This window comes from Staurois parvus, unplaced genomic scaffold (genome assembly GCF_062004578.1).
Source record: "Staurois parvus isolate SC_StPar_1 unplaced genomic scaffold, SC_StPar_1.0 ptg000520l, whole genome shotgun sequence".
Taxonomy (NCBI): Eukaryota; Metazoa; Chordata; class Amphibia; order Anura; family Ranidae; genus Staurois; species Staurois parvus.
Window position 1 is genome coordinate 1,314,935 of NW_028318316.1, and position 14,885 is coordinate 1,329,819.

The 14,885-nt window shown below is 39.1% G+C and overlaps 1 protein-coding gene across 2 annotated transcripts in view; it reads right to left on the reverse strand.

The window, feature by feature from the left end:
- Positions 1 to 14,885, reverse strand: part of TTC27 (tetratricopeptide repeat domain 27) — a 551,099-nt gene that overhangs the window by 31,630 nt on the left and 504,584 nt on the right. For both annotated transcript variants that reach the window (XM_089690186.1, XM_089690185.1), the window contains exon 19: positions 10,980 to 11,091. In XM_089690186.1, coding sequence (XP_089546312.1) covers positions 10,980 to 11,091 — 112 coding nt within the window. The remainder of the gene's footprint in view (positions 1 to 10,979; positions 11,092 to 14,885) is intronic.

The following is a 14,885-nucleotide window of genomic DNA, read 5'->3' on the forward strand; positions in this document are numbered from 1 at the left end:
GGTCAAGTAAAATATGTGACGCAAGTCTGCAGTGGGAGTAGGGCATCATTTCTGTTGTGGCTGACACAGTGAACTCAGGGCAGGAAGTAACAGTAAGACAAAAACTAATTACAGGATGCCTGGTAGCAGCTTTAATGAATCAATTAAGTCAGAAATGTGCTGGGAGAAAAATCCATAACGGAACCCAGCACTTTTTGTTTGAAAGCCACATAAAAGTGAAGCTAACACTTAAAATGAGCAGAAATGACTCCCATTGAAAATCAGCAATTATTTTCTTTATAACAGAGACATTGTAATACTATTTTACACAACATTTTGCCCCTTGGCTTAATATAAGAATTACATGGGTTGTAATACTAGATTTAAAAAGAAAGCTTACAGCACTGGGTTTTGTAAATGGTGCTAACAAAGAATGTTTCGGTTTTTAGGTCAATTTACCTCTGTAGTCACTGTTGTCTCAATAGTCATCTACTCTGGTGTAATGAAAATGTCTTCTACTCGCCAATGGAGAGAAGAATGCTGAACTATACTTGTCTCAAAGAGAGAGTTATCCTGCTCTTTGATGACTGGCATCTGTTGACTGGTGAACCTGAGGCCAGATTTAACATGACACTTGCAATGGGACAGTATGCATCTCCAGATACCTGCAAGTCGTAACTTACCTATTTAGAGCCCAGCATCCTAAATCCTAGGTTACTCTGGTATGCAGAGCTAAGCATACATAACAAAAATTAATGCCTATGAACTTTCACTTCTTTCACCTCCTGCAGTTAAAATTTATTTTTTACAGGTACTTTTATAGCGTCCTCAATTTACACTTTAGTATTATTATTATTATACAGTAATAATAAAGTGTAAATTGAGGACGCTATAAAAGTACACTTTACATGTATGTTATACATTCACATCAGTCCTTGCCCTCAAGGAGCTTACAATCTAAGGTTCCTAACTCCCATTCATGCATATGCATACAAGGGCCAATTTAGACAGGAGCCAATTACCCTACCAGCATGTCTTTAGAGTGTGGGAGGAAACCTAAATACCCAGAGGAAACCCACAGAGGCACAGGGAGAACATTTAAACTCCATGCAGGTAGTGCCGTGATTAGAATTCAAACCAATTAACCCAGTGCTGCTAGGTGGAAGTGCTAACCGCTTTGTGAGGCCCATAAAACTAGAGTTAATTATTGTGACACATAGTATGTAATCTAGAATCTACTGCAATCTACCCAATCTGCTTGCGCACACTTGTGTTTTACTACTCTGTACAAACCGGCTTATGAACCAGTTCTTCACTCTAGCAAGATATAAGAAAGTGGAAATAATTGCTTGATAAGTATGAGGAAGTGAGACACCCATCAGGATTCCATTAGGCTTTGTTTCCTCCAGCTGTGCGGGGAGCTGCTCACAGTACCCACTTTTCTATGTTCTGACCAGCTCAAGCCACTCTTTTCTATGAGGATGAATCATTCATCCTATCAGTAAGAGACATTATGAGGGACTAAAGGAATACAGTATATACACAGTTACATGACAAAGTGTAGATTGTAGTGTCCCATGTACACATAGTCACAAGACTGACACCTGCAGATCTGTGAAATCTCACACAGGCACAGGAAGAACATGCAAAAGTTCTGTGGTTGGGATTCAAACCAATGAACCCAGTGCTACCAGGTGGAAGTGCTAACCAATTAGCCACTGTGCTAAGTGGCCTTTTTAGCATAAATGAAAATCATCCAGTTTTTTTTTTTTTAATTCCAAATTGTCTTCAACAATTCTATCTTATGCAGTAAAGAATACCACATCTAAAAGCAGCATAAACCCAAAAACAAAAATGTAATATATCTAAGAATTGGTAAGCTGCAACTGAATAAATGCTTGCTTTTGGAGGTAATACTGCTTTAACTGTTTATTAAATAATCCATTCCTATATTGAAAGCAAAACTTCTCTATCTATTTTCAGGGAATCTCTCTTTATCCTTTGGAGGATAATTGCTGGAATAAAAAAAGGTATTAGACTGGATCTAAATAAATTAAAAGGAAATTATAACAATTTGTGGTCAGTTTTATTTTTGTTTGTAGTCTATGTATCAGGCACAGTAAATGTTGCTCCCTTTCAGACCAAGCCTTCTCAGACTGAAACTTCAGACTGACCTGTCAGGTAATGAGAAGAGTACTTAGTTTGGCTCATTTAGTTCTGTGTGTACAATTTACCATGATCTATTGATCTCTGTTATCAACAAGATATTTCATTCACATAGTAGAGACAATAGACTACTGCTTCATCTACAAGCTGGATAAAAGACTGTATGACATTCATATTTCATGGATAAAAGACTGCAAGACATTCATGTTTAGTTAGCCACATATTTCATATGTGGCTAACTAAACATAAAGGAAAAAATATTTTCATTTCAAAAACATTTTATTGCTTTTCCATGGCAAATATAGACAGAGAGGGAGATAGCACGGGGAAAAAGCCTTCCATTGTCAGCTAGTCCCCCAAATATTTACCTGATCTCGATCCAGCACTGCTCTCTCTCTCCCTACTCAAATAGCCCCCCAAATATTTACCTGTGCCTGATGTCGATGCAGCACTACTCCCTTTCTCCCTACTCAACTAGCCCCCCAAATATTTACCCGGGCTTGATCTTGAACCAGCACTGCTCTCTCTCTACTCAACTACCCCCCCCCCCCAAATATTTACCTGAACATGATCCAACTCAGCTAGCCCCCCAAATATTTACCTGGGCCTAATCTCAATCCAGCACGTCTCTCTCTCTCCCTATTCACTGGATTAATTGAGACATAGGCTCCTGCTGCTGTCAATCAAATACTGTTACAAGGGGGTGAGGGCTAAGCTGCAATGTGTGTATCTATAGATAGACACACTGAGGCTCGGGATCAAGCCTGCACATGTGCCACCATAGGAAGTAGCTTTCTATGGTGGCACACGGAGAAGAGGAGGAGCCAGGAGCTCCGGGGAAGAGACAAGGAGGATCAGGGCAATTCTGTGTAAAACCATTGCACACAGCAGGTAAATATAACATGTTTGTTATTTCAATTTTAAAAAATCCAGGCTTTACAATCACTTTAAATCATTCAAGCTGAGGTTTATTTGTTTTGTTATGCAGCACCAGGGTTATAACTTATGTAATGAAATGTTTCCTATTTCTGGCTTGCTGCTGCATTGTTTTGAAATAAACAGCTGATCTTCTGTAGCTGCAGGCATTACCATCAGCCGCTGTAAGTGTGCAAGAGTTGTGCCACTCAACCACCCCTCCTGCCCCCTTCAATCACAAAACCTGTATCATTCTTTCCCAGAAAGCAAAGTGTTATGAATTAGAGGCAGTGGATCCTGTAATTCATTATCCAGTCCTTCATTCATAAAACACTTTGCATTCTGGGAAAGAATGGTATATGTTCTATGAATGCGCTGCAATTCTTTCACAATCGCAGCAGCTGATGTTACCCTTCCACAGCACTGGAAGATAAGTGCTGTGGGGAGACACTTCATTACAGGTGGGTAATGCTCCTGGCGCAGCAGAGAGAAAAAGGAAATGACCTAAACTTCATTTTTATTAAAATACTGAAAAGAACTGGGATCAACAGCAATATCTGCGTTTCACTACTTTAATTTTGGTACATTCAAGGTTAATCGTTTGAACACAAAGGGTAAGTGTATACCCTTTTTATTTTGTCTTTCAACCAGACTTAAATCTTGCTCTAATCCCTGCAGAGCCACGGCAATTTTGAAAATGTGATAGCAGGTGCTGGAAGAGGTACCCCTGCCCGCTGTCACAGAGACGGGGGCTCAGGGGGTAAGGCTTGGATCATGTTACATATTACTCTCTAACTATAGGTGTAACATGCTCCAAAGGTGAACCTATCCTTTAAAAAGTTTCTAGGATGTGTCTCCTAAGGTCTGCTCCTTTCCGCCTGCCACCTCAGTTACTATCAATTATTGCTCCAGTGCTCCTGTGATCTCTGTTACTGATAACCGGGTACCATGTGATCGCTGTGACTGGTCACAGTCATCACATGATAACAATGTAAACAACCTGTCAAGAATGGCTTTCCATTTATGAAGAGCTAGCTTACTGTTGTGATCTGTGATTGGCCCACAGCAATCACTGGGTACCTGTCTGTACTATGTGATTAGCTTAGCCAATCACAGATCACACTCAAAAGTAAGCTGTTCATGAATGGAAACCCATTCATGACAGCTAAAGCTATTGCATATAGAGTGATATTCACAGTATAAGCAATAATAGTGTAAAAAACAAACCTGATCACCCCCCAAAGTAGTACAGTATCACTATGGTGACAATAAACTACTCTGACACGATGTAAAAAAAAAAAATTTTTTTTACATACTGTGATCAGTCAGTATCCCTTATCACCGCCACACCAGTCATATGATATTACTGTACTACACTGGTGACATGGCAGTATGTATAAAAAAAAAAAGTGACAAAAATCTACGTCGTCAAAAAACTCACCATGCCTCTTGCTAAATACCTGACTGTCTGCTTTCCAAAAAGGGGTCATTTATTTATTTATCAAAGACATGTAGCAGAATACAATTTGGCTTAAATGTATGAAGAAATTTGACTTTACTGAATATATATACACACACAGCACTCAGCATAAATGAGTACACCCCTTTTGAAAAGTAAGACTTTAACCAATATCTCAATGAACACAGAAACAATTTTCAAACTTTTGACAAAACTGAGTTTTATAGAACATTTGTATTATTAAACATTTGTTTAATAATATAACTTTGTTTACAAAATCTTCAGTTTTACTCAAATTAGTTAATGCAAAAATGAATACACTCCACAACAAAAACTACTACAACTAGTATTTTGTATATTTGTATTTCTTTTAGAGCCTGGATGCTGGATGGAGAGTAATGCTCAACTTGTCTCTTCAGAATTTCCCATAGATGTTTGATTGGGTTCAGATCAGAAAACATACTTGGCCATTGAATCATTTTCACCCTGTTCTTCTTCAGGAATGAAACAGTGGCCTTAGATGCGTTTTGGATCATTGTCATGTAGGAAAAGTGCACAACGACCAAGGGCACGGAGTGATGGTAGCATCTTCTCTTTCAATAAAGAGCAGTACATCTGTGAATTCATGATACCATCAGTGACATGCAGCTCCCTGACACCAGCAGCACTCATGCAGCCCCACAGAAGGACACTGTCACCACCATGTTTCACTGTAGGCACCATGCATTTTTCTTTGTACTCGACACCTTTGCAATGCCATACAGTTTTGAAGCCATCAGTTCCAAAAACATTTTTCTTGGTCTCATCACTCCAGAGTACAGAGTCCCAGTAGTCTTCTTCTTTGTCAGCAGGGGCCCTGGCAAATTCTAGGTGGGATTTTTTGTGCATGGACTTTAGGAGAGGATTCCTTAATGGATGACACCCATGCATGCCATTCCTCTGCAGTGTACGCCGTATTGTGCTACAGGAAACAATCACCCCAGTTTGGCTTTCTACATCTTTAGCTAACTGCAGTGAACTTGCATGGCGATTTTCTTCAACTCTTCTCATCAGAAGACGCTCCTGTCGAGGTGTTAACTTCCATGGATGGCCTGGACTTCTGTGTGAGATGGTTGCAGTTCCATCTTTGTTAAATTTTTGTATCACTTTTGCTACAGTATTCTGACTGATAAGTAAAGCTTTGTTGATCTTGTAGCCTTCATCTTTCTTGTGTAAAGAAATTATTTTCTTAGGCCTTGTGACATTTCTTTTCCATGTGGTGCAATTGCTGGCAGCATGAAATGGGAAGAGGTTTTCTTTGTTAAGTAATGCCCTTTAATAATCAACTGTCTGCTGGACACTTGTTTAAAGAATAACTAGACTCACCTGTGGATGAATTTTTGTTAATTAGGATTTTTTGGTCTAAAATGTAGCTTTGCTCCTAAGACTTTCATTGGGGTGTATTCATTTTTGCAACATGGTCTTGAAATAATTTATCAGGAAAAATACTTTTTTTGTGTGTGCAAATTAACAAATCTTGTTTGCAATCATTGGTCCGCAGTTGTGGGAGTATTTTGTAGAACAGTGTCTTACAGAAAATGTTGATTAAGCAAGGAAAGTAAAGCGCTCAACATAAATGAATACACTCATTTTGAAAAGTAAGAGTTTAATCAATATCTCAATGAACACAAGAACAAATTTTGACAAAACTGAGTTTTCTATTTCTTTCTATTCTTCAAGAACGACCTCTTTTAGAGCCTGGATGCTGGATGGGGAGTGATGCTCAACTTGTCTCTTCAGAATTCCGCATAGGTGTTTGATTGGGTTCAGATCAGGAGACATACTTCGCCACTGAATCACTTTCACCCTGTTCTTCAGAAATGCAAGAGTGGACTTAGATGTGTGTTTTAGGTCATTATGTTGGAAAAGTGCGGACCAAGGGCACGGAGTGATGGTAGCATCTTCTCTTTCAATATAGAGCAGTATATCTGTCAATTCATGATACCATCAATGAAATTCAGCCCGACACCAGCAGCACTCATGCAGCTCCACAGAAGTACACTGCCACCATCATGTTTCACTATAGGCACCATGCATTTTTCTTTGTACTCCTCACCCTTGCGACGCCATACAGTTTTGAAGCCATCAGTTCAAAAAACATTTATCTTGGTCTCATCACTCCAGAGTACAGAGTCCCAGTAATCTTCTTTTTCAGCATGGGTCCTGGCAAATTCTAGGCAGGCTTTTTTGTGCATGGGCTTTAGGAGAGGCTTCCTTTGTGGAAGACACCCATGCATGCCATTCCTCTGCAGTGTATGCCATATTGTGTCACGGGAAACAATCACCTCAGTTTGGCTTTCTACTTCTTTAGCTAGCTGCAGTGAACTTGCATGGCAATTTTCTTCAACCCTTCGCATCATAAGACCCCCCTGTCAAGGTGTTAACTTTCATGGATGGCCTGGTCATCTCTGTGAGATGGTTGTTGTCTTATATCACATAAGAATGACGACTGTATTTATAAATGTATTTTCCCACAGCAACACGTCCAACAGGTCTTTTCCAGAGAGAGATTTAATGGTCTCAGAACAATTCATAAGACAGAGGTACAAGGCAGATGATAGGGTAATTAGAATAATGAAGAATGCTATTTACAATACTTAATACCCCTTTTCATGTTATTAGATATTAGATCCTGCCCAATTCCTTTCAAATCTGACTGAGCAATCTGCATTGTATCACCCTTGCAAGTTTGCAAATTACCTTTGAAATGTAACAAGTTGGCACCCAAGTTCCAAGGTGATCTTGCCTAAAATTAACATAGCAAAGAGTCCTTGGTTATCCTCTTGCTGTGTAAAATACATCTAGCCCAGTCATATGTTGGCCTGGCGTCGTATTCTGACTGATAAGTAGAGCTTTGCTGAACTTCTTGTAGCCTTCACCTTTCTTGTGTAAAGAAATTATTTTCTTTCTCAGGCCTTGTGACATTTCTCTTTCATGTGGTGCCATTGTTGACAGCATGAAATGGAAAGTGGTTTTCTTTGTTAAGTAATGCCCTTTTATAATCAATTGCCTGCTGGACATCTGTTTAATGAATAATTGGACTTACCTGTAGTTGAATTCTTGTTAGGATTTTGTTGTCTAAAATTTAGCTTTACGCCTAAGACTTTCATTGAGAAAAAAGCGAGCTTACATATGTGGATGCTGCCGACCCGGTATCACACGGCAGCGTGACGTCAGCAAAAAAAACTTTGAGAACGTCCTATTGGATAAACCGCTTTGTGGAGGAGTTACAGTGCTGATGTCACGCCACTGCGCAATCCCGGATTGGCAAGGCCACATATGTAAGCTGGCTTTTTTCTGTTTTGTGCAACTGAGTATACATATTGTTTTATCAATAAATTACTACACTATTGGAAGTATTTCTTGCTCCTGGTAAGCCTTATTTTACCAGAGTCTGGGCAGAGAGAATTCCGTTCACATATTGATTACTGTGACAAGATACTTACGTTCCCGCTGGGCTATATTGGCGTTTGTACTGCTGTAGTGGCAGCCAAAAGCTCTGGTGAGTTTGTAATTCACTGGGAGACAGTGGTAGTTTATTTATTACTGAATTGTGTTGTCTACAATCAAGAACACTCTTTTAGGGTGGTAAATGGACACTCATTGAACACTTTGTTTATGGAGATATCGAACATTTGATTTACTTGGACATTTATTTCTGAGCACTCATAATAATTAGTTTTGTCACTTCACATTGTTTATTTAGCTCTGCACTTAATATTTTCATTGGTGTTTATTGATGTGACAGAAGACAGAAGCAGTCAGATGAATTCTGCAGTGTTTAGAGATATACGGTCAGCTCAGATTCAGCCAAATACAACAAAGTTGATTGGACGGTGCTTCACAGTACAGATGCACAATGATCTAAAACACACTGCAAAAGCAACCCAGGAGCTTTTGAAACAAAAGAAGTAGAGTATTCTGCAATGGCCGAGTCATATCACCTGATCTCAACCCAATTGAGCATGTGTTTCACTTGCTGAAGGCAAAATTAAAGGCAGAAAGACCCACAAACAAAGAATAACTGAAGGCAGCTGCAGTTAGAGCCTGGCAAAGCATCAGAAAGGAGGAAACCCAGTCTTTGGTAATGTCCATGAGTTCCAGACTTCAGACAGTCATTGCCAGTAAAGGATTCTCAACAAAATATTAAAAATAAACATTTTATTTATGATTATATTCATTTGTCCAATTGCATTTGAACCCTTGAAAATGGAGGGACTGTGTATAAAAATGACTGCAGTTCCTAAAATTTGTATTTGATATTTATGTTCAACCCCTTGAATTAAAGCTGAAAGTCTGCACTTCAAATTAATTTAGATTGTTTCGTTTTAATTTATTCTGGTGGCATACAGAGCCAAAAGTATGAAAATTGTACCTGTGTCCAAATATGGACCTAACCGTATATGTGAATGGTTTTACCTATAAAAGGATTCACTCTTCAGTCCATACAATGCTGAGATTCCCACAGCTCTGCCATATAGCATGGAGAGGTTTCTGATCTGAATTTTCTCTACCGATATTCAATACAAGTAGGGCATCTCCCTCCCTTTTGCCCATGAAATGACAATTAAACTGCCTAGGGGGTAAGGATGTGGAACTCCCTTCCACAATCAGTGGTTTCATAGGGAAATGTCACTAATTTAAAAAAAATCTTACATGAGCATCTTATTGAACACAATATACAGGGATATGGGAAGTGGTAGATACACACACGCACACACGCTGAACTGGATGGACTGGTGTCTTTATTCAACCTTTCCAGCTATGCAATGAAGGAACAGCAGCAGCCAGATGAGTGCTTCCTTCCTTTTCCTCCTGTGGCCATTTTCTATGTTAGCAAACTGCATGCGACACACCTGTCTGGCTCCTAATGCTGCCCTCCCTCTCCATCTCTTCTTCTGCTCAGGGGGTTACAACATACTAATAAGAAAAAAATCTGTGAATTACCTTAGTTGTATTAACAGAATAATAGTCAGCAATACCCTTTAATTACCAGGCTATTTTTTAGTTTTCATAGTGTGACTGCTTAACAACACTGTACCCAAATTAATTTTACATCATTTATTTTTAGACAGATGGAACCTTTTTTGGTTGTATTCAATAACCACTGTATTTTTTTTTCACTCTAAAGAGTAAAAATACCAACAATTTTGAAAAATTTTAAATAAAAATGCTACACAGTAGGGAAACCCCCAATTGGACTTTTTTTGAACAGTAGACACCCCAAAATAATCTCATTTTGCTGTTATTTTTTTTTTAGAAATGAAGAAACTTACTGGTATTGAAGTGGTTAAGCTTAGTAATGGTGCACTTGACACAGCGTATTATTAACCCGGTGCCACTACCTGTTCACAAATATGCGGCCTCACTGAAGTAGGCCTTCATCTGTGAGGCTGCATATATGCATACGTGCTGGCAGCACACTGTACAGCACACTCCCAGAACAAAGACCGGGCTCTCGTCAAGAACCCCGGGTCTCATAATAATGATCAGGAACCAGGCCTCCTCTGATTGGCCATCACATCGATCAGACACTGCACAGCCCGCCCATGCAGTTTTTTTTTCCTCTGAATGTAGAGAAAGATACATTGAATCTTTTTCTCCCTGCCAAAGGAAAAATGGAAGCAAACAAAACAAAACAATCCCACAATCTATTACAACCCTCACCAGGAACCTTCTGCTACTGCTGATTCCTTAATTTATATAATATTCATTCACAAAATCTCACTTATTCCCTTTCCTCCATTGTGACAGGATGGGGATAGCGCTCTGGCGTGAACACAGGAAGAGTTTACATCTATGATCTCTGTGATTTGGTCATCACAGCAATCACAAGGCACAGAGCTCATCTGATTAGCTCTGTATGTTGTGTCTATGATCCGAACTGTCTAATGAGGGTTCAGAGCAAAATCGTCCATGGGCACAATGGCTGCTTGAGGATATTTTGTGCAATGCCATTTATAAACATCTACTACTCCACTGTTCTTAAATGTACAGTGGCAGTAAACTGGTTAAAAATATTTTTAAATTACAACATAACCACATTCATTGGGGATACATTTTTATCTACCTGGAGTCCTAGTCTTCAGGAGTGAAGAAAAAAACACTGTGCATTCCTTGGTTACTTAGCAAGGTGTATGTCAGCACTAAAAAGGGTAGTCTTTTTTAAAGGTCTTAGAAGTTAAAGATACAACTGACCTAAATTTGGAATGCATTATCAAGATGACTTTTCTTACACTTTCCTTCTAACAGAACACAAGTGAGTCAAACTGCTGAGCACAACTTTCATATATTCCTTATAACAGCAGCTATTTATTGAACACTGCTTTGACAGTTCTGAATCATTTTTAACCACATAACGAAGCTAATGAAATGCCCAGTGGACAAAACAACCTAGAAAAAATAATAAAAAAGAACTTACCATGAGCAAGGCCAATTGCCCCTTTTATTATCTCTTTGAATGCTGAAATGTCATTTTCCCATCCGCTCTTTTGAATCTCACATTTATGTGCTTTTGATAAGAACTGCAAGGCCTGCAAATAAAAAAAATATGTTAAACAGAAAGTGTCAGGAACAAAACTGTATACCTAAAGTACTAAAATAACCAAACAAATAGGTTTTATGGATAGACATGTGTTATTACAAAGCATTCAAACTAAACAATAGGGTCAAACTATACAATAAAGAACACTTGTACAAAGATCATTGCATTTGTCAAAGATTATTTAAGAATAGTGATCTGGTTAAGAATGCACCAGTGGGTTTTATATGTAAAAAACAGTATTGAAGAAAGGAAATGTTATCCCATAAGATGCCTGCTTAACCACTTGCCTATCAGGCACTTTTACCTCCTTCATGCCCCAATTTTCAGTTTTCAATGCTGTTGCACTTTGAATGACAATTGCGCGGTCATGCAGCATTGTACCCATATGAATTTTTTATAATTTTTTCACACAAATAGAGCTTTCTTTTGGTGGTATTTAATGGCCACTGGGGTTTTTATTTTTTGCACTATAAACAAAAAAAAGAGCAAAAAAATTTGAAAAAAAGTTTTTATTTGTTTCTATTATAAAATTTGTCAAACAGGTAATTTTTCTCCTTCACTGTTGTGTGTTGATGAGGCTGCACTGATAGGCAGCACTAATAGACTGCACTGATGAGGAGGCACTGATGATGCTGCACTGATATGCAGCAATGATGGGCACTGTTAGGTGGCACTGACTGGCAGCACTGACTGATGGCATTGCTGGGCAATGAGTGGCACTGGTGGGTGGCACTGCTGGGCACTGGTTGGTGGCACTTACGCTCTGACAGGAAGCTCAATGAACTACCTAGAGCGAGCAACAGTGCTCCGGCTCTCAGTACTTATAGTTTTCCCAGTCACAGAATACTGTGACTGAATTGTGCGGCTGGCGGGCAGGACCCTGCATGGCTGCATTTTTTTAGTTTGTGACAGCTAGCGGGGACTCGGGGGGGGGTTTGCAAGGTCCGATGCATGTATAACATGTTACCCTGACTGTGGGTGTAACATGTTACAAAAGGTGAACTTATCCTTTAACTTTAGCAGCCCATTTTCAAAAATATAAGCAAAGCAGTAATGGGCAACACCAATAACAATTTTATTGTGCAGAATCGCTTTAGTTTAGCAACATTTACAAGTTTTAAAGTAAGCTCCTGTCAAAACAAGCCACTACATCTCAAGCAAATCAAGTTGCTATCCCGGTATTTAGTAAATATATTGTATTAGAGAGACTCCAGATATCCTGTCTGAAATGATCTATCCATTTACTAATCTGTTCCCCACAAGTTGAATGTCTCCTAAATTGTGGTGAGGTGACCCCTGCGTTATGAGATTATGCCTATCTGAGGTGGCTAACAGATTGGATACACCTACACTTAAACCTCTGCGGCATCCCAGAGAGTGAGACACATGTGCTGTCGCCACCTCAGGCGATCACACTCCGCTTTCAGAGCTGGGGCCTGAGGAATTGCTCTAGGCCATCGAACTATGCATGGTACAGCTGGTGAGCTTATGTATAAGCGCGGACTTATTAGTTATGTCTTAATAAAGCTACACATTCTAGCGGTGTGTGCAGCCAATTTTCCTGATTCCCTCAGAGCTGAGGAGCTGCATTGACCACCTTGTCTCAAAGTGTATGCTCATACAGCATGTTCTGGACAAATTCATAGGCAATTTAAGGGACAAAGGTTGCCTCTGCTGTTTAGGTCACTTCTTTGGCTGAAATGCAGCCCACAATGTCCAAGAGATCTTAAAAATGTGCCAGAAAGGCACACAGAGGAGCACTCGGTGATTGTATTTCCCCATAGGAATCCTAGGGGATACAACCACGAGTGCCCCTCTGCGCCCTTCCTGAAACAGGGACATGGTACTGGCAGCTACCTTTGCACTCCTTGAGATCCCCGTTGAAAACATTTCTGTTGTACCTAGAATTCACATTGGAAATGCAAAAACATCACAGATCTTTTCTAAAATGAGAAAGCAGTTGCGAGACTGGAAGCTTCAATATAGCATGTAAGCTATGTGTGCAATACAATGGTATGGTCAAGTTCTTTGACTGCCAGTGAATAGATGGACTCCTTACAGTGACCTACCTGGAGAAATCTTCTGAGTGCTGTTTCTCATCTACAGTCTGTACCACAGACCACCCAGTACTTCTTTCTAGAATACTGCTGCCAGGTTTGGATGTCAGGTTAGGAGCTTTGTCCCCCACCTAACCCCTTTTTTACTGTACCAAGTTCTTCCTACTTGACTCCGCTATTTATCATACTCTTTAAAGGGCATCATCACATGGCTTTAGTAGCCTGTGGGGATCACACCTCGCCACCTACTTGTGTTTGTATGATGACAATTGCCCTACACTTCTGAGCTACCTAAACTTGAGTGGTAATTACTTAGTGACTGTTGGACTTTGCATATGCATAGTTACACTCACAAACTGGGTACTGTTTGGGGTAAAAACTGCATGAGTTTTAGGTTTAGGTATAGCATCAGTGTTGATTTTGTTGGTTTGGGCTTTATTTTTTTAAACTCCCCTGTAGGCATTGCTTGTGAAACCTGGAACAAGTACCTTCTGGCTTTGAATATTTAATACATTTGGAGACAAGGTGAAGGAGAGTTTCTAATGACTGCCATATTGGGCATGGTGGTCCATTTATCTTTTCTCTCTTTCTATGGAATCAGTAGAGTGGTCCGGTTAGAGGCCTGAATAATTCATTTAAACACACCCTGATTTTATCTGAAGATACTAAGCATTATATTATTCTTCTACCTGGACAGTTGCAAAAATACTGACTCTGTCACCCCTGCATCCAAAGACATCTACATGAGTAATCCTCGTATGCTGGAGGAGTCTCTGTTTTGATTAGTAAATCCCTGCAGTGTACCTATTACCAAATTATTCTGGGTGGCTGTTGTGTTGTCTTGATTCTAGATCTCACATCTCCTAGAATAGCTATTGTAAATGTGTATGTTCCTTTCAGTTACAGAAGCTGTATGATATTATTGATGCTGATTTCTCTGGTAATTGCTGGGGATTTCAATGATATCTTGGATGGGTCCTCTTGACACTACAAACGCTCATAGACCACTTTCCTCAGCTCTGAAGATTGAAGCATTCCCAGACTCAAAGTTTTTAAGAACTTAATAATAAATTTTTAAAGAAATATGCCTGGAGTTTTGCTTTATGTCTCTGGTTCCTTGGATGGTTTTCAAATTTGAAAAAAAATTTCCTGCTAGATAATTTTATCAGGACAGTAATTTCTAGGTAAATATACATTTATGCAGTGTGTATATATATATATATATATATATACACACACACACACACACATATATATATTACACATACATATACAGTATATTTATCTACACACACTTTGTATACTGTATAGTATATATTATACGTACACACATAGGATATGGGTAGATAGGTAGATTCAACTTTAAATTGCTAAAGAAAAAAAAAAGATACCATTTACTGCTACAGCTGTACAACAGATGTTTAACTATACTGACTATAATTTTTCTTCTAAAAGTCTAGACTCCCTGATATGATCCATGTTCCTAAACAATTAGAGCTAATGAAAACAACAGGTTACAGAATATGGATCTTTTGGAATATACATATTTCTGAGAATGCTTGTGACAACTTGTAACACAAATTTATTTTTTAAAAGGAAAGGAACTGAATTCAGAGTGGAAGCAATTTATTAACCACTTGAGTGCCATATAAAGCATATCTCTAGTTTAGCAGTTATTTACCCCAGCATCATTTTAATAAACAGTGGTTTGTTGAGTTCTGGAAAG